General features: G+C 41.1%; 1 protein-coding gene across 1 annotated transcript in view; it reads left to right on the top strand.

Annotated features, from left to right (window-relative positions):
• Positions 1 to 11,458: 11,458 nt before the first annotated feature.
• The window catches only part of RREB1 (ras responsive element binding protein 1), a 79,929-nt gene continuing 66,042 nt past the window's right edge, over positions 11,459 to 25,345 (top strand). The window contains exons 1-5 of the mRNA XM_074944914.1: positions 11,459 to 11,473; positions 15,989 to 16,102; positions 17,547 to 17,746; positions 22,274 to 22,363; positions 23,773 to 23,936. Coding sequence (XP_074801015.1) covers positions 17,633 to 17,746; positions 22,274 to 22,363; positions 23,773 to 23,936 — 368 coding nt within the window. The 5' untranslated portion in view covers positions 11,459 to 11,473; positions 15,989 to 16,102; positions 17,547 to 17,632. The remainder of the gene's footprint in view (positions 11,474 to 15,988; positions 16,103 to 17,546; positions 17,747 to 22,273; positions 22,364 to 23,772; positions 23,937 to 25,345) is intronic.

The following is a 25,345-nucleotide window of genomic DNA, read 5'->3' as shown; positions in this document are numbered from 1 at the left end:
CTTCCTTGTGATAACCCTTCATACCAGAATGTACTTTACTCACATTTAATTGGTTTCAAAATTTCCTGTGTTGAATTAAATGTGAGGTATGTTTTTAGTGTGGGGGTGGGGACCCTTTGTTAGCTCTGTAACAAACACGGCATGTGAATAGGTTTGAAAAAAAACAAGATGACTTTTCTAAAGGCATCAAGCCCCTCCCGTAGTGCAGCAGGGCATAGTACATCGAACTTAGAGACCTTTAAAGTACACGCTGAAATGGATGCTGGGAAGATACAGTACATTGCTTGGGCATGACTCCAAAACTCTCAAGGCAAGCAGTATTTAAACAAGCTGAACGGTCCCTTTAGGCAAGCAGCAGGAAATCCAGCACTCAGCTTTGTGCTGTTGCATGGTCAGCAGAAGATAAAAGTGTAAGCTGTTGCAGCTGGGGTTCCCTCCTATCCCTGGATGGCAAACTGTTAAGAAAAGATAAAAGGACAGGGAAGAACAGGGGTCGTCTTACTGAAAAGGGTTCTTTCTTATTTAAGCTATTGAAGTGCTTTGAAAGATGTTGGGCCTGAATCGTCTCTCATTTACATTGGTGTAATGTAGAGCATCTCCACTGAGGTCAGTGGAGTTGTGCTGCTGTAAAATCAGTATGTGAGAGGAGAATCGGGCCCTTCGTTTCATCACAAACAACTGTTTAAACAAGGCTTCATTAGCTATAGGCATAGCCACTTCACAGCCAGCAAGCATTGTGTCTGCTACTGACTGGGGCTTTTATTTTCAAATGCTTCTAGAATCCAATCAACTGTTTTCTTCTCTAACTTTATAGCTGAAGCTCCATTCCTGATTGTAGGCTCTTTAATAATTAAGAGAAGAGTTTAAATGAATAGAACTATTATTTCAAGTCATCTGATCTCTATTTACTGTATTCCCCCCAACTCCCCCCCCTTCCCTGCCATGACAGTGTTGGTGTCTTAAGAAAGAGAGTGCTTAGAGCATTTGTTACCAATTTAGTAGCAAGTACGTGCTCAAATTTAGGTCTTGGGAGTTCTGTGTGTGCCATATGTGGCCAAAATGTAATCTTTGCTGGTTCTAGTGAAAAAGAACAAACATGATTTTGCTATTCATCGGATAGTGTTTCTTTTAATTTAGTGCGATTTACGCTGGCACAGTCTTTTTGTTTTGGTAAGACAGTTCAGCAATTAGGCACCCTCGGGAGCACAGTTATGAACTGATCACTCCCCTGGGTTTACTGAGGTATGAAACACAGCCAAGGCAGAACCTCTGACTTCCCTCAGAAATGTGCTAATCCTCCTAATTACCCCCACCTTTCTAGGAGCTGTATTACTGCTATTTTAAAGTCCATTGTAATTTCAGAAGTAACCTTGTTTGTGATATTTTTGGGCTATACGAGAGGATTTGTTGGGGAATCCATCAACTTGTTTTGGCTCTGATGACCCATATGGAATTTGCTATGGGGTGTGTTAGGTGTTATCATTTTTTGTAGTGTTTTATATTTGTAACAAAGGTCATCCTGTACATGATATTTATTCCCTTCCCCGCCCAGGGCTGGGGTGTGTGTGTTACTTACCTTTATAAATTATATTTATATAGTGTAGGATCATAGTAGTTAGATATGGAAAAGGCCTATTAGAGTATGTCTACATTGCAGTTAGGCATCCGTGGCTGGCCCGGGCCAGCTGACTTGGGTTTGTGGGGCTCGGGCAAAGGGCCAGTTTAATTGCAGGGTAGATGTTCGGGGTTTGGATGCCAGAGCTCTTGGATCCTCCCACCTTGCAGGGTCCTGGAGGCCAGACTCCAGCCCAAGCCTCAATGCTTACACTGCAATTAAACAGCCCCTTTGCCCGAGCCAGCTGGCACAGGCCAGCCAAGGGTACCTAATTGCAGTGTAGACGTACCCTTAGATACTGCTTTAGCTGGGGGTTAAGTGACAAGTGCTGATACCTTCTCTTGCTTTCGGAAACTTTGCTTAAAGTCTGAATTAGGGAACAAATGAAATGAGTCTGGTGGCCTCAGCCCAATTCTTAACAGATAAATTGTACCACATCACCATATATGAAATTAACATATTTGTTAACCAGATTGCTGCCACATCATACTGATAAGTCACTGATTTAGAGCAAGTGGTATTACTTTCCCCTGTAGCTTTCTTGTTTTAACTAATTCAACTATATACTTGTTTTAACAACAATATTATCGAGAGATTCAACCTCTTCAATTATACTAGGTAATCTCTCTTGATCTAACTAGCTCAATTCTATTAGACTCTCACTGAAACATTATACTGCAAGGGGATGATATCTGAACAGGCAGGAGACTCTAATTTTGGATCTTTTGCTCCCACCATTTCATTATTTGCTACTGTTTAGTGTCTCTAAAGGAAAGTAAAACTTCAGCTGCAGTGTTTTCACATTGAGTGTATATCTTTTTCTGAATGAGTATGTGATCTTCCTGTGCCACTGGCCTTTCAAATCAAGCATAAATGCAATCAAAGCTGTTATAGCTGTGACCTGTTCTGTGAACCTTTGCTGAACTTTCCCAGCTCTCTTAAATATTCTAGGCCTGATTTTCCTCTTACGCTGGTGCAGGTTATGAGTGGCACCACTGAAGCCAGTGGAATTACACTTTACAATACAAACTAGCTCAAAAGTGGAATGATCGACAGGAGAATCAAGTCACCTAGTCTGGAATTATAAACAACTTGATCTTAGAATTGGAGGAGGGTCGGTCGGTCTGTCTGTCTGAGAGAAAACTTACAGGAACATTGCTCATCCTAGTGAGTTTGAATGGCAGGATCATTGTCAGTATTTGTGAATTAACAAATACAGTGTTGATATACAGTGAGCGTATATACGTAATTTGAAAACTGATTAGCTTAGTTTCACTAGCAAACTAATACCATCCTGCCAATGGACTTTGCTTCCTGCTGGGGGATATGTAAATGTTTATGAAATAACTGTTCTTGTGTTTATGTCCCCAGAATCCGTCACAAGTGTAATTGTTGTTAGGCTTGAAACAGGCTATGTTTTGGTGTTCAATATGTATCTCAAGGGGAGAAGGAAGGAAGTTGCCCTTTTCATAGATAGATTTTCAAAGAGTTGTCTGTGTCATCTGTTTTACTGTATGAGCAGTGGAATTTCTCCTTTTTTTGTAGGGGAGGGTGGTTTAGGACCAGCAACAGACACTCAAGCAGTTTGCCAGGAAATCAAGGAGTGTACCTAAATGTCTGCCTAGAATGAGGCACACTGCAACTGTCCTGATGTTTTGTAATAGATGTGTGGCTTGTGGAAAGAACTGGTCACAGGTTGCTAACTTGGTTCAAACAAGTGGAACATCACATGCTAGGAATTGTAGTCTCTTCATACTGAGCCTTTACAGTGAGGATGAGTAGAAGGATGAAAGCCTGCGGTGTTTGTAAGATCCTATAAATCCAGATAGCTGTGGTTGTTCTTCCTCTTATGTTGTATCTCCATAATTGAGCCCTTGTCTACACTACTGGTTACTTCAGGATAACTTACATCTCTCAGGGGTTTGACTAATACACACCCTGAGCGATATAAGTTATACCAACCTAAGTGGCGGTGTAAACAGCGGGGGGCTTCTACTACCGCCGCTCACGGAGGCAGGAGTTATAAAACTGATGGCAGAGCTCTCTCCCATCGGCTTAGAGTGTCTTCACCAGAAGCACTACAGCGGCACTGCTGTAAGTGCTGTAGTCTAGATGTAGCCCGCAAGTTTGCAGCAATAGTAGCCCATTCTGTATGGTCCTCTGCTAATCTCTCTGAGGAATAATCTCCCAGGATCCCACATCGTCCATCCATGATCTTCTTTTTCTGCCTCATGTTCTTCTGTCATCAACTTTTCCTTCTAATTTCCGTAGACATGCATATCGCCCACTGAACCTCTTAAAAGGTATCCTGCAAATTGAATCTTTCTTTTCGTAAGATCTTACACTAGTATTTGCTGAATTCCAGTCCTTTCCAGTTGGTTACACAATTTATCTATATTTTCAGAATTCTTCTATAACACCAACATTTGAAGGACTGTCGTTTCTTTATTATCGTTTGAATGTCCGTGTTTTACAGCTGTAATTTAACACAGACCAAATATAAATTTTTAAGTTAGAATTTAATCTTCCAGATTTATGTCTGTTCTGATTAGATGATTATTCTTCCAGAACATTTCTTTCACTCCTGCTATTCTGGTTCTGACTTCCATCCTCTGTAATGATGCTTCCTAAGCAGCAATAAAGTTTCATTTCCTGTATGGCTGTGGTGTTCACTGGAATCTTACGTGTTTTCCCAGGATCCTTGCATACCACCAGAGCTGTAGTTCAAGGATTTTGAAAGCTTTACTGATACATCCAGCAGAACATGGAAGCTCATAGAGCCAAACTCACTACTGACACAGGTGTTCACAATTCTGGTGACTTTGCTGCTGTTTGCACCTCCATATAGCAGAGATGTTAGTCCTTCTGAGTTCAGTAAACTTTAAACTATTCCTACGACAGAGTTTCCCAGGTCAGCAGGTATGGCCTGCGGAGCTTACAGCATTGCAGGAGCAATCTGTACCTTAAGCAGTCACCAGGCCTACTCAGCTGATTTTGGTCATTCGCTTGCTTACCACTACAGAGCTTACAATGCTTGCAGACTCTGAGCTCTGTGCTGACCTCCATGGAGTCCTTGTGGGTCTTACGAGGCGAGGCATGTGTACTTTGTAATATCCTTTTGCAATGCCTGTGGGTCTTGTAAAGTCCATTGGACCAAAAGCAATACTACAAGGAATGTAGAAGGTCAGCAGACATACCTGGGTGGAGGGGAGAAGAATAGATTCTGTGTCCTCCCATCCCCACAGCCAAATGCAGAAGTGTCTAACAAAGCTGGGGAACTCTTGAATTCCATGAGCAATTGCTGAACTTGATACAGTAATACGTATAATAATAAGAGGTAGCACCAAGGAGCCCGCGTCATGGACCAGGCCCCTTTTGTGTTAGGCACTCTACAAACACACAACAAAAAGATTGCCTTGGCGCCCAGAGAACTTCCAGTCTATGCTCCATTTGTGTCATAGGGTGAGATGCTCTGTGGGAGCCCTGCTGATCCTGGAGGATGGTGCATTGCCCAGCCGCTCCTAATTCATTTAAACACTCTTGCTTCATTTTCTTATACGCATGAAAACATAAGAATTTTTACTCCTCTCCCCCCCCCCCCCCAAGAAAATTTGTGTTAAGAAACAGTAATATTATTTTGCATTCTCACAGTGCTGTCCATCCGAGGAGCTCAACACACTTTAGAAGGTTTAATGGACAGTCTGCTTCATATATCATAATTAAATTAAATTGATCTCATTCGAACAGAAAACCAAATTAAACAGTTGATTTCAGAATTAAGGCTCCACGAATCACCTTAGCCCTGCCCACTTAAAAAGAGCTCATGGCTGTCCTCACATGTAATACAACTACTTTAGAAAAATTTCACATTGCCAACAAAAATCATACATTTTACACCTGGGCAGTTCTTTTCTCTACTTCTTGGGGGAAATCACGAGCTCAGTTTGTGTGACCTGTGGTACTCTGACATCAGCAGCAAGTGTATGTAGAAGGCACAAGATAAAGTTACATAGCTGGCCTGCATCCCTAAAGTGAAGTGCAAATCATAGAAGGAGAGGGAATGACTAACATACAATGAGGTATCTAATCTTAATGGAAATAATGGACGTGATATGTTGGTGTCTGGCTCAGAGCGGAATGTGGGATGATGTTGTCTGAAAACCTATTTAGAGAGTAAGATGCAAGACTGCAGGATGGTGGCCTGTAAGTGGGTCAGGTCTTTAGTCTGTGCCAAGAAGGAAAGAAATGTGTGTCTGGCCCATCATGGTCATGTGGACTGGAAAAGGGTCGATGACTAGGCAGTGGTTTCGAGATCAGCCTGAGATAGGGTTCTGTATTCCATGGTCGATATTATAGATTAAAGAAATGCAGGTGTAAAGAAATGTGTCTTATGGGTGGATGAGAGGTCACATATGTAAGGTCAGAATTTTTATTATTATAGTACCTTTAACTCTGCATTCCTTCACTCCAGTATGTCTCCCTCCCTGTTGGTTTTCGTTTTGTTGGTTTGTGTTAAACTAAAACTTCCTAATTAAACTTTACTGTAAAGCAGAGGAGTGAGTTAGTGTGTATGTGTGTTATACAGAAATTCTGATCTTTTAACTGTTTTAATAGAGGTTTTTATCTGGGATGCACAGTAGAGAGGATAGATCCTGTGCTCACCCAGGAGCAGAAGACAGGAATATGATGATGATAACAAGGTGGGGAGAAAAGGAGGTGTTTGTTTAGAAAAAGCCTAGTCACTAAAGCCTGTGGAGCAGGGAAACCCTGCTGATAACACCTCGGAAAACAAGAGGCTCTGTCTCTTTCCTGACTTTAAAGGAGTGGTGCCTCGTAATAAATGGCTGCCATGTGGCAGCTGTCTCCCAGCTTTGTGAGTCTGGCAGTAGTTAATCCTGTCAGCAAGGCACGCTCCCTGGAAAAGAGCAGCAAGAAGAGCTGCACGTTCTTAAACAATTCTATCCAAAAAACTTTTTTGTTTTGTTGTTTAATTGAGCCTTTTCCCCATGAAATCAAATGTGGTATTTCAGTGAGTTTCTCATCTAAAAGTAGTATTAGTAGAATGTGCTATGAATTAAAAACAAAATGAAAATAAACAAAACTTCACTGCAGGGTGTGTAAGAGAATCGCTGCACCAAGGAGGAACTCTCTCCACAGTACTGCCATCCTAAAGTATTCAAAAATTGAGTCAGGCCACCCCCCAAAAAATCATGACTGGCTTACAATGCCTAAGATGCTTAAAAAAAATTAATTTTATTTGCTTTCTTGTTTGTTTTTACCTCTGGGTTCATGCTTTCCAGCTTTTGTCCACAACTGTGAGGGCTGGAAACATACATATAAAACGCTTTTGAGCAAAAGCTGTGATGCTCATTTAATACCATGGCTCCATCAGGTTTTACAAGATGTGATAAAATCGTGATAGGTGGCAACCGTGACATTGTTATTCCCCTGATTTCTAATCAAAGTTTTCTAATGTCATGCATCGTTTTACTAAATTAACTCATTCGGTGCAAAGCGCTGTGGGGTGCGGCCGTGTAAGGTGTTCCCAACTGAAAGCTGGGTGAGGGAGGGGGCTGTGCTAATACTGTCCCCTTAGGGCTTGTCTACACTGGGAAACTGACCAGCATAATTTTATCAGTATAGTTGTACTGGTATAACTCCCCGTGTGAACACTCTTATCCTGGGCTAAGAGTTTTATTTTTCCTAAGCTGCTTCCAAAGTGACAGTATCGCTAAAATTCCCCATCTAGCCAAGCCTTCTGTGAGTCTCTTTTTTTAAAAAAAAAAAATATATATATCCCTCTAAGGTGGTAGCAGATCATGACCAGGGCTCCCCCCAGAGATGCATAGCATTATCAGGAGATCGGCTGTTGCTTCCTGTGCACACTTCACACTGATGATCCAGCCTTCCTCTAATCCTTCCTCAGCCTGTTCCTGTTGCAGCTAATGCTACCCCAGCTACATAGTGAAGAGTGCAGGGTTAGGACACTAGTTGCTGCACAAATTAGTGCCTGACACACACATCTGAGTTCCATGAGGAAAGATGCCCTGAACAGCTTCAGGGGAGGGTATTAAACTGGAGAGTGATGTCTGATACGTTTCTGCTCATCTGATCCACCAGTTGGGACTGACGGGCCTCCCCTCCTGACCAACAGGTGCAGAGACCGATTGCCAGTGAGCAATTCGACATCACAGTTTGTGGCTTTCCTTCGTCTCAACATTACTATGACTGCTGTTTTCACGATGCTGTAATAAGAACAACCAGACCAATTGTCCCCAACCGATTCATTACAGTGGATGCCTTGGCATCTGCATGACCAATTGATAAGACACAGAAGTCCCCGTTCGTAACTTGTCTCAGAAACAATTGATTGCAGGCTCTGGCTGCACTGCATGGAACACAGATGCCTGCTCTTGGCCCGCCTTTAAAGGGCAAAGCTGCAGCATCATGCCTTTCATCAGGTTCTCTCTCCTCCTGTTCATTTTACAGCAGGAATCCCATGGCTTGAACTGGCTATACCGTCTGGGATTTCAGCCTCTCTGTCACCGTTGTCCAGCTCTGCCTGTATGTAGCCCTCATAGGTTTTCTTCAGCAGACGTTTTTAGAATCCAGGAGTACTTTGTCTTGGGTTGTAAGTTTTTTGTTTTGTTTTTTTCTTTTTCTCCTCTTCCCCCCCCCCCCCTTTTTTTTTTTTTCTTTTCTTTTCACCATAAGCTTTCCGCCTGGTTCTTCCAGATTTAATCCATCTGTTCTATTATTGAGGCTCCTGGATGTGAAATCCCTTCCATAAACTGGAGTACAGTGCCTGGCCATCCTTTCCTTTCAAAGGGGTATCTGACATCTTGGCATATACAACTTTCCCAAAGGTTAAAGTTTATTCATATTAATGATCTGGCTGTATTATGGTTCACCTTTGTTTTGTTTTATTTTTTAACAAACGAGGACCCAACCACAGATCTCTTTACCTGTTGCAATTTAGACCATGTTTCCTTATTTTACAGCCCCAGCCTGTCTGTCTTGGTCAAATGCAGTGTTGCAGCCCTGTCAGTCCCAGGATATTAGGCGAGGTGGGTGAGGTAATGACTTTTATTGGACCAACTTCTGTTGGTGAGAGAGACAAGCTTTCAAGCTTACACAGAACTCTTCTTTAGGTCTGGGAAACATATTCAGAATGTCACAGCTAACTACAGGGTGGAACAGATTGTTTAGTATAAGTAGACAATCTGTTCCATCCTGTGTTTTAGCTGTGACACTGAATAAGTTTCCCAGATCTGAAGAAGAGTTCTGTGTAAGCTCAAAAGCTTGTCTCTCTCACCAACAGAAGTTGGTTTAATAAAAGATATTTCCTGGTTGAGCCAGGGGGAGTGCCATGTGGTGCTTTGATGTCTGACGCACTACTTATCATAACGCATCACTAAAGGAGTCTAACAAATATCCCTTTACCTCCCCCCCCAGGAGAAAGGGCACCTCTCATTTCTCACTGCTGCTTAGTGAGGGAAAGGAGACCCAGGAGCCATTACAGGGAAGGCATTTCCTCAGTTCTTTCATGGCTTCTCTGCAGAAACAGCGCCTGGCTGTATAAAGGGCCACTCCCCTTGCTGGCTTGTTTTGTATCTTCACCCCAATGAGGCTCCTGATCATGGCGTCCCCAAGAAATACAAAGCACTAGCAGGAGTTCAGATACTACAGTAATGAGTGCCATATAAGAACCTATATAGAACAAAATAGAATTCTCCTCCCCATGGCTCTTTCCCAAGGTTGGCTGCTTGAGGAATGGAGCTTGGAAAGTTGTTCTGTCAGTCCCTCTTCTTGCCCAGTGAGATGAGAGTCAATACTGTCTAAGCAGCAAAATAATGCCCAGAACTGGGAAATGCTCATCTGTCTACTAAAAGATGCTACGTGAAGTCTCAAGCTGCTCGGTATTCTTGCAGCCAGTGCCACTCTTCAGGGAGGGAACTTGCCTGGCTTGCCACTCCATCTAAAGCAAATAAACCAGACTTAAAGCCAAGAAACACATCTACTTCCTGGAACTCTAAGTCATTCACACAGCTGTCTTAGCTTTCAGAACATATGCAAAGCAGTTTTTATGGGAGACACAGTAATGCTTTTGTGTCTGTCTTTAACAAGCAGAAAAGGAATATAGGAATAGACATACCGGATAACACCAAAGGTCCATCTAATCTAGTGTCTTACTCTGATGGTTGTCAGTTCCTCCAGCTTCAGAGTAAGGCAGCCGGCCCCTCATTTCCAGTTGTGCCATGCTGTAGCATGAGGAGTTAGAGAGGAGAGGAGTGAAAACTCCTTCCTGATTTTTTGTGGGCCTTCAGTTTGTTGCTTGAGTGTTTTGTCTTAGCTCGTGTAGCTGATAATTTTAGGGCTACTAACAACATTATCCAGATCACTTTCAAATTCTGATCTCCTCTTCACTTGAGCAAGGTCCTGAAGATACTGAAATATGTAGAACCTTATTTCCTGGGATTTTGTTGTTAAATAAGCTAAACCCAGAAATGGAATGAGCAGTAAGGATGTGGGGAGTTTCTTCTGACTAGCTTTCCATGTCATGTGCTAGCTGTTGAGAAGTCTGTAGATGGGCTTGATTGGGAAAGAAGGGGTTTATACTCTTCAGCAACTATCCAACCTAAATATGGGTCAGTAGTGATCACCGTCTCAGTGTCTGACTCTCTGGTGCCTGGCACTTTGTGTAGTCACTTACACTTGTGCAAAATGCTACCCAATCAGAATGGGAATGTTTCACACCCACTGTGCGCAGGTGTAAGTGACTGACTAAGGTGCCAGTCCATTGAAGAGCCAGGCACTCAATCCCTATCTGGGGCCATCCAGTTTTTGCTCTCACTTTCAGTACTTGCACAGTAGATCCAGCTTTCTTGCCTCACAGCTTAATCTCAGTTAGGGAGGCAGTTCCCACCACATATACATAAACATACCATATCAGACAATGAAGAAACATTGATGCAACATTAAAGTTAAGAAATGGAGCACAAAAGATAAGATCGAGACCAAATTCACAGTTACATTAGGGCTGCTTTTGTGTCATTAAAGTGGCACAGGGCAGCTGGAGCATACTGGTGAATCTCATCCACAAAATGGCAGGGGACTGGTTCACCACTTCATTATTTTAGTTGCACGCCAGTATAGCTGCACTGGTTTCAGTACAGTTACGTCATGCATCTGGAGTAACTCAATGGTGACTCAAAGGGCAGTAGCTTTTTCAGCATCGTTAACTTGCCCATGTTGCCAATCCTACATACTTTTATGGTACATATGTATTTTGTTATCTAAGCTTTTACAGAGGAAAAATAAGCATGTGGGTTATTGGCGGGTCTTTGAGGGTGAAGGGATGGCAGGTTTGGTAATTTTTTTTTTTTTTTAACCAAAGCAAAAGTATAAACCATTATGCCTACATAGACACTAATATAAATACACCAAATGTTGCTAACAAACTCTAATATAAATAACAACATAAAAGGCTCATAACCAAACAGGCAGTCTCAGTTTAGTGGTTGGAGGATTCCCTTAAGGATGTGCTTCTCTGGGTTTTGTGAGGTTAGAGTGATATTTTCGCTGGGTAAAATTCTACCTTTACGTGTGTGTATTCAGACATTTTTGGAAATATTCTCCGTGCCTTTTTGGCTTAATGTTAAGTAGTAGAAAGAACTGCCACCATAAAGTCCTGTTCCTCTGTCTTATCCTTTTTGCTTTTCTTTTCATATAGGCTGCTCTGTACTGGTGCTCCAGCAGTGGTGACAGTGAGGTGACGTTACCAGTAAACTTCTCTGCCGTTGGGGCCTCGCCAGCACCAATACTTCAGTAGCCAGGGCAGACTTGGTATTAAAAAAGGTCAGTTGGAAAACTTTCTTTGGTTTTCCTTTGCTTCAGGCAGTGGCACTGAATAGTATCACTCTTTCTTCTTCCCACCCAACTTGTTTCCTCCCCATCTCCTCCCTGAAGGCTTTGATGCAAAATTTCAGTAAAACTATAATCCTGCTTTTGATGTGACCAACAGCATGGGAGATGAGTGGGGAGAAAAGTTTCCCATTGCATGCTCTGAGTGAAATTCATTCCAGTGCAGAAACTCGGCACAAGACCTATGTACCACGTATGTCTCACTTAAGTCCTCATTTGAAGGCTCAAGTGCAACTTTAGTGGTGAATAGGTTTGGTGCTGGACTTCTAAATGGAGGTGAATTTCAACCTATGAGATGTATCTTTCAGAACACCGAGAAAGAAACTATGGTGGGCTTTTTGTCCCAAATGAGATGTCCCCTTGCTGATTTGAACAAAGTTATTCCTCTCTAAATCTCTGCATTAGTAATGCTGCGTGAACTTACATTTAAACAATCTTTGGTTTCACTTCTCATTGAAAAAGTAGGTCATTTTAGGGGGATGGTAAGTAGGAGTAGTAATGCTTTTTAGGCCCAGAAGGGAAAAGTGTTTTGAAATGCATTGTGTGTGTGTGTGTGTGTGTGTGTGTGTGAGAGAGAGAGAGAGAGAGATGGGAATCCTCCTTCCTCCCCCCAAAAGAAAAGAGTATCCATAGTATAGAACATAGTGTGTTTAATGAAACCAAGAAAAGTGTTTGGCTGAAAGTATTAAATTTTCTGTGGCCCAATTAATTCACGGCTTGTATTTTAACATTAATGTGGGTTGTTTTTTTTTTTTTAAGCGGAACAATGAGCTGCTTTGTGCTATACATCAGATTTGCTCTCTCCTTGCCTGGACTGTGTGTATTGTGTGCTTCTTCCTATCTATTCCAAAGGGAGTGCTCATGTGCAAGACAGTAGAACAAACTGTAGTAAAAACTTGTAATCGCTCCAAAGGGTTGGGGCACACTTTTTGCTTCTGTAGCACCTTCTCTGTGGTGAGTCGAGTGACTGAAGAAGCGTCATCTCTTCTTCCTTCTCTCTTCCTACCCTCTTTAAAGATTGTAACCAAGGTTCTCCTGTTGCTTTCTCACTAGTGCATTTAAAATGAAAGGAGAAGATGCTGTAACCACCAAGAATGATCTTTTTTTTTAAGATAAAATGAGGGGGGGGGCGGAGTAAATGTTGATGAGCTGAGCTTCAGCTTACTGTGGAGTCACATTTTATCCCGAAGGAGGAAATAGATCTAGCAAATGCCTTCCTGTTCAGACTGAATGGGAAGCAACAAGTTTTACATTATTTTTGTTCAAGCCTCTGCTTTACTGTGTCCCTTCAAAGCTGGTTGTCATTTGTTTCAGATCTCGCCTTTATCACAAACCGCTATTTGCAGTCTTTAGCTTTCTGTGGTCCTGCATTGTCTCAATCGCCTACAGATGCTACACCTCTAGCCACAGCAGCCAGGACCAGAGCGAAGGGACAGATTCTTGCTAGGGAACCTGCAGAGGTGTGTGTGTGTGTGTGTGTGTGGAGTGAGGATGGAATGCTTACTCCATAGGGAATGAATTCAATGTTTAATACAGCTTGAGGTGGTATTGCCTCCAAGCTGAGCTCCCTCTTCACTGTGGACCTCCCTGTCTCCTTTAATTGGGAAGGGGGTAATTGCCCAGTGGAGCAATAAGCAGAGGGATCCCCAAGAGCTTGAGAAGACAGGCACTCCTGTAGCCGGGCAATTTATAGAACTTCCATATTGTTGGCTCTGTCTCCCCAGCTGATTCCCTGAAATAGGTTCAGTGGGCCAAACCTTCTCTTTTCTACTTGGAAAGGGGGGGGAATGCACCCTCCCCTCCACAGATGTGTAATAAATTTTACAAGAGAAACCTCACCGAATTTTCCTGCCCCAGGGCCCCTCCCTGCCATGGATTTCCCACAGGAAGAAGTGATTTGGCCCAGTATTCTTATTGTTGCTATATCCTATTGCAAATAGAAAGTTGTGCTTCCAGAATCAATGCATGCTATTGTCTTTGTTTCAGTGGTATAGTTTTCCTTCCCACAACAGTACTAGAATATATTTTAGTGCACTCCAATAATACTTACTCTTTCAGAAATTAAGTTTCATTCTTTAAACTGTTTGCAAACTAGGAAGTTTTTAATGTACAGAAAAAATTGGTCTCCTGTTTAAAAACAAGATCAGTATCCAAACATCTTGTTTGAGTTGGCAGAAAGCTGTATTTTAGTTTGTCATAAAATAGCTATTTGTAAACAGAAGCTGTTAGGGGCTGCAATTGTACTGTATTGTGCCCTTTCTGAAAGGCGTACGCCAGGCATACTTGCACAGAGATTGCAAAACTGAAGGTGAGATTTCAGGCTGATGTTTGCATGTCTGCCCTTTTCTTTCTTTCTGATGACCACTTTGAATCAACAGCTAAAAACAATGCTAGGAATTCAGAATTTATTTCTCTGAAAGGACCCCCTGCGGTATTTAAATTAACGTGGACCACACCCTGTTTTCACAGTGGTTAAATGGATTCATTTTTTTGTTTGTTTTTACTGTTTTAGAAAGTATCTGATAATTAAGGATTGACATGTTGGTTATTGGGTGAAAAATTCAAGAATTTTTGATCTGCTCAGAAGAAAGATGGTTAAACTAAGTTTGTTTTTTCCTTTAACAGAAACAGAAAAAGGGTTTAATATTTTTTCCAGTTTTTCTGTTGTATTAACTAAAGGGATGCTGTTAAGTAAGATTAAGTTTGGGGCAATGTCAAAAATTGTAAACTATTAGGGAAATGTTGTTGTTTTTAAAATAAATCTACCCCTGTATGAACCCTTCATCGCTGAAATTTAAAAAGTAAAAAGCCATCACTTTTATGGGCCAAAATAAAGTAAGCTGACACTGCAGCTAACAAAAACCCTGATCTGAGAGCTGTGCAAAAATGAGGAAGATAACAAAGAAACTAATTTGAATTCTGCTAGAAACACAGTGCCTGATCCTGAAGTGGAGGTCACTTGCAACCCTTATTGAACTCAGTGGCCATTTTAGATACTCAGCCCCTCCCAGGATCAGGCCCACATCAGAAAGGAAAATCAGTGCTTGCGGAGTGGAAAGGTATTAAAATTAGTAGAGAGTGAATCATTCAGGAGAGTATAACATGCAGTTTATAAAAGCCCAGTTTAGGGAGCAGGCCACATTGTCTAGTGTGTAGACCACAGGACTAGAATCAGGACTCCTAGGCTTTAATCCAAACTCTGTTACTGACCCAATGTGTCAAGTTATTCAGGTCCTGATTTAGGACAGTTACTTAAGCACATGGGTAACAGTTAAGCAAGTGAGTAGTCCCTCAGAGCTTGATTCTGCCATCCTTCCTCCCACTGAGGTGAAGGTAGGTGTCGCATAAGGAGCTGTTCAGCATGAGCAAACATGGAAGAATTGGGCCCTCCGTCTCTCTCTATGCCTTTGTTTCTCTATCTGTAAAGTGGGCATCACTGGGATGTTTTACCAATTCATTAATGTTTGCAAAGCGGTTTGGGATCCACTGAGAAGTGCTACATAAGTGCAAACATATTATGTAAGCTCAGTGATGCCTTAAATGGGATAATTACAGTAAGATGTGCTCATTCTTTTTACAAGAAAACATTCCTTATTGTTTTCGCTGGTATTTGAGGCTTGTAGCCTCTGCATATAGGGAAATAAAAGCACGTAATGCCGTTAAAGGCCTGCTGACAGGAACCATTTTGAAATCTGAGATGGTAAAGCTTCCAAAGGCTGATATTCTTTGTTTCAATAGTGAAGTAACATAACTGTATTTTTCTTTAATGTTACCATAGTGCAACTCTCTGTTAAAACTGTAATTGCATTTTGCAATATTACCTACTAAAAAAAAATTCCCCCAGGAATCACTTTTTGTTTGTTTGTTATGTTTTGTTGTTTTCCTGGAATGTCTGCCACTCTAAAAAGGCCTTCAAAAAACTACTCTAGCATATTGGAACCAGAGAGGTGTCCTTCTCACAGAGTTAGAGTTGCTGACAATAGCTTGATAAGTGCATGTCTGGCTTCCAAAAAAAAAGAGAGAGAGAGAGGTGTGGGAAAAATTCCACCAGCAATTCCACCAATTTATGTATATTTTCAGTAATTACTGATAAACTGGGACACTGGATATGAGAAATGTGCTGAATGGTTCCAGAAATTTCAGTCATCCTTTCCACTGTTAGCATTAAGCAAAGGGTCATCATGAATTCATCTGTTAGAATAAACTGTAATTTTGCTAAAAGGAAAGTGCAGAATGTATGAACTTGAATTACTGAAATTCTCCAGCTACAGAATACACTTGAATTTCTAAGCCAGATGTCAGTAGTGTCAGTGATGTACTCGGTCTAGCTCCCTTTTTTGCAAGTTGAATCTGGGACATAAATTAGGGGGATGAAGTCTTTCTCTGTTAAAACTACCTCGTAGTTAATATATTCCTTCTTCCCTCCCCCCTCCCCTTTCCTTAATACAGTACTAGAGGGTGCTATAGAGAATCTAGACTCTGCTAAGCCTAATACACTAAGTGGGGAGAGCAGCAAGCAAGAAGAAAACCTCATTGGTCAACAGTCAAGGGAGGAAAATGAAGGTAACTTATTTAACTAGAATTGTGTGCTTCATTAATGTAAAGGATCAGCAAGATTTTTAAGAGTTTTCCCCATCCCTATTCATTTTATTTATATATATATTAAGCAGAAGCACAAACACTTACACTCACCACTGCAAGGCTTACAAATGAAGACTCTTTTGGCACAGCATTACTTATTCCCATAAAACACCTGTTTATAATGTTCATACTTCTCTTTTGCCAAAACATGTTCTATGGCGGATCAAGTGTACATGTCCCTTGTTATACATCCCCCGCATGTCGTCTCTTATATACAGTGGCTTTCCCAGTATATATTCAGATTTTAGGTCTTGGGTTCTGTGCTACTCATCTTGAATGATGAATCTGCTGGGGTTTTAAAGCATGCTCTTCTTATGTTTCTAAAGCAGGATATGAAAGACTTACTAGTATGGTAATGTTTACGTAATACGTCCATAAATTGGAACACCACACACCTAGTGCCCCAACTATTTAAGCATGGTATCTGAAACAAGAACATCCTTCCTACATGTACATATGATATAGGATAAATATTCTGTGTATATTCTACATTGCACTTCTTATACTTTAATGTAACATTACCCAAAATACCTACTCACCCCCATAGCAATGTGTTTGCAACTGCAGCCACTCATGAACAGTGCTTCAGTCTTTCACTGTGGACACAGGACACCAACAAGATGCATTATGCATTACCAGCAAGATGCATTATGACAAGAGAATTAAGCTAAATCTGATTTAAACCCAGGATTACTGGCTCTACAGTAGAACCTCAGAGTTAAAAACACCAGAGTTATGAACTGACCGGTCAACCACACACCTCACTGGGAACCGGAAGTACACACACAGGCAGCAGCAGAAAGCAAATGCAGTGCAGTACAGTACAGTGTTAAACATAAACTATTAAAAAAAAGGGGGTGGGGGAGTTAAAAAAAAAAAAAGATTTGACAAGGTAAGGAAACTTTTTCTGTGCTTGTTTCGTTTAAATTAAGATGGTTAAAAGTAGCATTTTTCTTCTGCATCGTAAAGTTTCAAAGATGTATTAATTCAATGATCAGTTCTAAACTTTTGAAAGAATAGCCATAACTTTTTGTTCAGAGTTCTGAACAACCTCCATTCCTGAGGTATTTGGTAACTCTGAGATTCTACTGTACTGTATTGGGGGTTTGAAAATCAAGTTCATGCGAACAGAGCATTCAAATAAAAAGTTGTAACTTGACTTATGTTTTCTAGAACTTTAGTAGCTTTCCCATTAATAAAGGACCCCAAACTGTTTTGAACTACTGTTTTTTACTTTTTCAGATCACACAGGTTGTGAATTCTTTTGAGGCATGGACCACGTCTCTTCCATCAGCTGCATACTGCTGAACATCCCATTAGCTCTCCAACTGATCATCTCAGCACCTTTTTTTGTTTACAATTTCAGAGAAGCAGCTCAAAAGCTTAACCAATTACAAGACACCAACTTTACCAAACAGTTTGGAAGGTACAGACTTGTCCTCCATTGACGCCATGATGTCAGCAGTAATGAGTGTGGGGAAGATCGCTGAAAATGGCGGGAATTCTCAGAACATCAAGTCCCCATCGAAGTCTCCTGCACCAAATCGGATTGGCAGGAGGAACCAGGTATATAATTCCAAGCATGCAATGGGTGAGAGAGTTTCACAGTGGAGGAAAAGAGTTAATTTGCATTGTCATTTTTGCATTTCAAATAGTACATGGTGGCATCAGCTGCTATGCATTGCAAGTCCATGTGTGGTTTGTGACTTTTCACAGAATAATCAGAGAAATCTGATCTGGAAAAGACCTTCTTGTCATTTGCACACTGATCTAGGAAAGCACTTAAACACATGCTTAACTCCTAAGCATGTGAGTATTCCCACTGAATTACCCTTACATGCTTTGCTCAGTCAGGGCCTTAGTCTGTCCCTCTACCAGTACACATTCTTCCTTAACGTATAGTCTTTGTTAAACAAGTACATAGACTTACTGGATAATGCAATGCAAATGCATAGGGGCTGATCAAGTTTATCACATTTACCAGTTGACGGCACTGTATCAATACCACCACAAAGAAGAGAATTATATCAGTCAAAACCGTGTTACTTATGTGATATTCCTGTAGCAATTTATTAATAGCCTGCAAACTAGTCTTTCAGATAAATGGCTTCTGATCTGGCTTAGATTTTATTTCCTCAAAACTAAAATACGTTAATTGAAAAGAAAAATATGGCAGGGTGACATAAAGATAAATGCGATCATAGGAGTATATTGTCTGGCAGCTGGCATGAAAGATTTGCCCGCTAACGTTCGTTCACAGTCCAAAGTTGCATTAAGTGGGAGTGTGCTGTTCAGACTCATGTCAGTGGCAGGGCTACTAAACAGCTGTCTGCTGTTAGGACACCACATGATTTGGCTTCAGGAGAGTTTTAGTGTTGCTGACCTTTATTCCACCTGATATTTCAGTGGGCATCAGATCAAGGGATGCTCAAGGAGTAAATGTGACAGGATTAAGAGGGATTCTAATAGTGTAAAAATAAATAAATAAGTTAATAAAAGAGCTGATTTGTTTTTAGGTGGAGATAGATTACCACCAATGAGGTAAATACTTCTCACTGGAAAAAACGGAATTGACAGGATTTCAGGGCAATGTTAAGTTTGAATCAGTCTGTTTTTGTAGCCTGACTCTAGCAACCCTGGATGCAGCAAATTTCTACTTACAGCGCAAAGCACATTAAAAGTGGTGAATTGTTTCAGTGCACTGCAAATATGAATCTGAAGTCTGGTGAGAATTGCCCCCCTCCCACACCCTGGGAATAGTAAAAGGGTAACAGAATGTATTTGCTTTTCTGGGTCTCATTGCTATATTCCATGGGGTTATAGTGAAACAGTCTCTCCTGAATCCTTATCCCAAGTCTGTGGTTCTTTTGATGCTGCCTTTATCTTGGCTCTTGTCTGCCTAGAGTCTCATAAACACACATGCACATTAATCCTCGTCTATTATAACTTTTTTCATTTATTTTCTCCTAAAGAAAAGATGTTACAAAGAAGCGTCAGGGCACTTTTAGAGAGAAGAAGGGAAAAAAACAAGAAAACAAATCAACCTAATGCCAAACTCCAAAAGAGATTTGCCAGCAGTTGGGTGCAGAAGGGCAGTGCCAAGTTGCTTTATTTAAGCAAGTGTAGTTAACAAATAAGCTGCTAATTTTATCTTTCAGTTCAGGAAGTGCTCTTTCACCAGCACAACTGCAGCAGCTCAGATACTTAGGCCTTGTCTACACTGCCACAGCGCTGCAACTTTCTGGCTCAGCAGTGTGAAAAAACACACCCCTGGGCACTGCAAGTTTCAGCGCTGTAAAGCGCCAGTGTAGACAGCGCTGGCAGCTCCTCCCCTCGTGGGGATGGTTTTTTTACACACTGGGAGAGCTCTCTCCCGGCGCTGGTGCTGCGACGGCACAGCCATGTTAAAGCATTGCCGCGGCAGCACTTTAGCGTTGCTAGTGAAGACATTCGCTTAGTGTCGCATTTTTAATTCTTCAGTGATGCTGCTTTTACAGAAGTGATGCTAAACTTTTTTGTCTGTATTGAGTTAGTCACCAGAATTCCGTGGTTAGCCACCCTTGATTTGGTTGACCTGTATTATGGTATGCAGTGTACACTGCGTGAGCACTGGAGAAAGTTTGGGTTTTAGTTAATAATAAACCCCAGAGTCAATACTAATCAGCTCTGGCTGAGCTATGGTGTGTGTCTGATCTTTGCTTCAAGGTGAACCAGTAATGACTCTATCTTTTGTTATTTTGCTGATTCAAAGAGCAGGCAGTCTAGAAAGCAGCCTTCGAAACAATGAATTGTATCATGTAGAATTGTATCCTTAGCTAAAAAGGGAAAAAGAGGTAGACTGATCATTTCACAGATATCTCTGGGGATTAAACACCATCTAAACTGTCAGCACAGCTGCAGGGATTTTCCTCACAGCACAGCGTGTTTGTTCTTCCAGCCCAGAGCCAACTTTAACAGAGCTGCAGTGTAACTGGAGCTGAACATTACTCCACAAGCTGATTGTGTGCAATAAAGTTACATCTGTGGAGGGGAATATGTGTATTTTAATTACATATATATATATTCCATATGTGATATGTGCTACTGCACAGATTTGATCAGCTTTCTTGGGACTGTACAGATTTCAGAGACCCCTCCCCCCCCCCTTGCCTTCTAATGTTTTTGCCTTCTAGTGTTTTGCGAATGTCAAGTACATGAGGCTTTGGCCCATGTTCAGGGGCTATAGTGAGGTCTGCTATAGAGAGTTGTGTATAATCATTTATAAACAGTGGGAGGATTTTTCTGTGTAGGAGAGAAGGCAAAAAAGGCTAATCATTGCAAATTAGATCACAAGTCTCATGCTTTTGGGATTTGAGATCAGTGTTGTTGTTTGCTCTGTTTCGGCTGAAAAGATGCAGAAAAATGGCCATTTATCCATACAGAAAAGTCCTATTAGAGGTTAATAGAAAATAACCATTCTTTTAGAACAATTCTATAAAATTTAGTAGATAAATTATATTCCCCTCTATAGGGTGGGTTTAACCCCCCCCATCTTCTCCCCGCTCCAAAAAAATATATATATATCACCCCAAACAAACACAAACCAAAAAAAAACTGTAGAGCGGTTACTGCTTTCTTCATTTCTTTGGGACTTGAGAATAATTTCCCTAGCACCTGACTGGCAGCATCCCCTTTTAAATTCTTTAGTATGTAACCATAAGGGATTTTAGCCATCCACTTTTCAGTGGGATGGGCAACCTCCGTTCATGTGTATGTCATACATTCTGGAAAAAGTTCTTTTTATTTGACATCTCCAGCGAGCTTTTTTAGAAAGAGGAAATGGATGGACACGGACACATACACAGTATCTCTGATGGAGGATCTAGTCATCTTTTTTCATTATTGCACCAAGAATACTTAAAATGGCAGGCAAGAAAGTTCAAGTAGAACATACCTTTTCAGTATAACATCATACTCGCTAGCCGCAATGATGATTTTTGTGCATTCTTGAGATACCAGGGGTTTAAATAACAACATTGGGTCTTCCTGGTTGGTAGAGAGCTACACTTTTCTGCAGAAGAACCATGTTCAGTTTTCAGTCTCAGACATTCTTGCTTTTTATTTGGCGGCTCAGGTAATAACAGTGCACTGTGCTTTTGTGGAGGGTTGTGGGTGGATGTACCTTTCGTCACTTAACAGCAGCCCTGGGCAATTAGGTGAAATTAATTTGTTTCCACTTGGAGTCCCATTGCATCCTTGGCTTGGTGGTGCAGTCAATATCTCAAGGGCATACTTAATAATATAAGGCTGGTTCTCCACTCTCACTGGTCTTATTCTGGCTTGACCATAGTTACTCTGGTTCTCACCATGTGAAAGGAGAATAACATATATTGTGTTTGTGTTGCTTATACTCTTGCATCATTACCTCTTGAAGGCTACAATTTCCTCAGATCTTGCAAACTTAAGAAGGGTTGGATCTGGCCCATATGTGGGTGGGATACTTCCGGGGAAAATCCAAGATGCTCTAAAAGGTGCTGTTGCTGATTCAATAGGTGCAGCCCTTCCCTGTGCGAAGCAGCAAAACCGTGATTCAGTTTTAAGTTAAGGGCACTGTACTCCTGCACTGTCATTCGGACAAGATGTAAAATATAGGCCCCTGTGATTTTGTTTAAAGATCTCATTGGTCCTTGTTGGAAGATTAGTGGTGTTAACCCTCATGTCCTGGCCAACTTCCAATTTGGGTACTTGTGCTCTGCTCGCCTAAATTCCTTCTGGCACTTTCAGCTGGTCACGACGGTTGCCTTCACTTCCTGTCCCAAACTGCTGTTGCAAAGTTGCTGTGAGCTGTGAAACAGCTGCTGCATTTCCGTGGTGGGTGAAGTGACCGATATTTGTAAATTATAAAGTTTCTGAAGCTTCCCTTAGGGATCTTTCAGGATGATGATTGTGTAAATACAAGTTATTGTTCTGTTCTTTGAGAGATGTTCTTATGTTTCTTGCTTATGATTTCAGTCCCCATCAGTAGTTGTGATATCAGTCCCCATCAGTAGTTATGATATTAGCTTTTGGGTTTCTCTACTTTTATGTTTGTGTGTTTGTTTGTTTTTCTTACAGGAAACAAAAGAAGAGAAGTCTTCCTATACCTGTCCTCTGTGTGAGAAGATTTGCACTACACAGCACCAGCTAACTATGCACATTCGTCAGGTATGCAGACTACTTGTCTTAATCGTTCTTTTATATTAAAGAGAGCGCAGTGACTTGGAGAGAGATCCATTTTTCAGTAACAAAAAACATTTCCTTGTCCAAACCCAGAAGTCCTTCATTATGAATATGGTTCACTTTTCACGTACATATTTGTGCCTTCATATTTAAAAAAATTTTTTGGAAGGCACAGATGTTGCAGGGTTTTTTCCCCTCTACCCCAGCCTATTCCCAAGCAATGAAATGTTTCCTCTTCAAGGCAGTTTAAAGTAATCTGAGGATTCAGAACAACATTTCCATTAGCAAGACGTGTCCTGCTTTTATTGTCTGTTTCGCCGTAGTCACCTTCAACACCCATGCAAATTAAGGACAAGGAACACAGGAACTATTAGCTCAGGCTGGCATTGAAGCACTTCTGTCCTATGCAGAGTCTAGCAACTCTGAGAAGCTAGACAAAGAAGTGACTTTGCAAACAGCATCATTTTTGTGGAGCTAAATATGTCCTCCTGCTTCTCTCTCTTTCTTTCTTTTTTTTTTTTTTAATATAGGTAGTTTTGTAAAGGAGCTTTTGTCTTTTTTTTTTTTTTTTTTTTTTCATAATAAGGAACAAAAAGAGATCTGCTCTGAAGATTGAGGTTGTGGTTCACTTTCTGGTGTCCATTGGATAAATGTGTACTTCAATTTTCCCTTTTGTGCTCAAACTAGGGTGACCAGACAGCAAATGTGAAAAATCGGGACAGGGGAAGTAGGGTAATAGGAGCCTATATAAGAAAAAGACCCAAAAATCAGGACTGTCCCTATAAAATCGGGACATCTGGTCACCCTAGCTAAAACATATAGTTTTAATTAGCATCATCATCAACATATCACACTGATTTTTAGTCTGTGTAAAGATCCTCACATAGTGTTGAAAACTAAGGGCCAGATTCTACCCTAAAAGGCATGTACATAGCCACAAAAATCTGGTGTCCATCCAATGGTAGAATAATGCTCTAAATTCTGTCACCTACTCATTTTAAACAAATGTAAATTGACACTTTAATGACAAAAAAGCATAAACATTTTAAAATGTTTCAAGTTTAAACAACACCCTCCACCCCTAACCATTTGTATCTGGATCCCTTTTCGCCCTCCTGCGTTGCACTCTACAGTGGATGTGCCTGTGCGATGTATTGCACAACACAGTAGGCCTACATTAGCCAGACATTCCTGGTGTGGTTTTGTGGCAGCGAAGGGGTTAATGAAAAGACAAGCATGTAAAGTTTACCTTTACGTAGAGTACCCTGCTAAATAGCTCTTTAAAAAAAACCAAACAAACCCAAAACACAACTACTTTTTTAGCCGTTACAGTTCTCTGATATTTCCTGGGCAGTACATAGGAGGAATTCAATGAAAATCATTGCTTTCTTTAGCATAACACTGACACTGGAGGGACAGACCATTCCTGCAGCATCTGTGGAAAGTCTCTGAGCTCAGCAAGCTCCCTTGATCGCCACATGCTGGTGCACTCAGGTGAAAGGCCTTATAAATGTTCAGTATGTGGACAATCCTTCACCACCAATGGGAACATGCACAGGTGAGTGCTGATCATGACACAGGAGTGTGGAAAAGATTGTGGAATGTGGGGGCATTATGTTTCCTTGGCAGGACTGTCAAGAAAGGAAAAGGCTTTTACATGGACAGGGAAGTATGAATTATGTATAGTGTATTATTGCTGAGAGAGAAGCAAAGAAGGTGTGTGATGATATGCTCTCTGTCACAATAATCCTCCAGAACTGCCAGAGTGCCGGATTTTAGGATGATGTAAGAATTGGGGATGGGTTTTTAGCTCAATCAACTATGGGTACAAATAATATCTGGAAGCGCTATTTTCTTTTTGTTCAGGTGCCACAGAGGTTAGAATGACACATAAATGGCTCTCGAGGAATAACATACGGGGTCAAATTTTAAAGGGGCAACAACCAGCCTCTTACTTTGCAGCTTCAGTTTGGCAGATGCAAGAGGTTTCATGTAAACATATGCATGATTTGTGGGTTCGCTGGGTAGTTAAATATCTAAATACCATCAGTAAGGGGCTTCTTCTTTGTCCTGTCCTTTTTTACATATTTGCATGCTCTAGTCATCTTACTTCTTTACAAAGAATTTCCTAGATCTATAACAGGTTGTCAAAATTAAAAGTTAATATAGTTTAGTTTATATATAATGATACATATTGTTGTTGACTGAGGAAGCAAAACACTTAATCACACCCACATTTTTGTCTCATACAATTACTTCATTTGTTTGTATTACTGTAACACCTAAAATATGCTAAGCATTTTCCAAATTCATAAGAAGATTAATTCCCTGTATCAAAGAGCTTACAATTTACAAGCAACCCAACAAAAGACAGGCAAGAGGACAGGAATATGACATAAGCGAAGTGACCAGAGTGATAGCAGGTACACATCTTGCAGTTCTCCGTGGGGTTCGGGAGTATGGTCTTGTCTGTTTTTCTTTGGTTCGAATGTGAGGCTTTGTCTATACTGGAACCCGAACAACAAAACGTTTGTCGTTCAGAGGTGTGAAAAACACACACACACACACACACACCCCCGAATGACACAAGTTTTACCGACAGAAAGTGCCGGTGTGAACAGCCACTGACAAAGTTATCGCCGCTTGTTGGGGGTGGAAGTCTTCTGTCAGTGGGAGAGCCAACAAACAGCAGCTACACTGTGCGCCTTTTAATGGCACGACTGTAGCAGCACAGCTGTGTCGCTAAAAGGAGCGTAGCGTAGACATAGCCTCAGTAACCTTTTTTTTTGTAGGCAGTGCTGCAAAGTTTGGTTTTAAAGGAGTGATTTCAGTTAGGCAGAAGTAGAGCATAGATGAATACTTGGCCAATGTTTCTTTGACATTTTTCTTGCTGTTTTATCCTCTCTGCATGATGAGTATCCAGTTTAAAAACATACTGTAAAATGACTATTTTTGCATTTGTATCTG

This window comes from Natator depressus, chromosome 2 (genome assembly GCF_965152275.1).
Source record: "Natator depressus isolate rNatDep1 chromosome 2, rNatDep2.hap1, whole genome shotgun sequence".
In the NCBI taxonomy this organism is placed as follows: domain Eukaryota; kingdom Metazoa; phylum Chordata; order Testudines; family Cheloniidae; genus Natator; species Natator depressus.
This window is presented reverse-complemented; position numbering and strand designations above follow the sequence as displayed.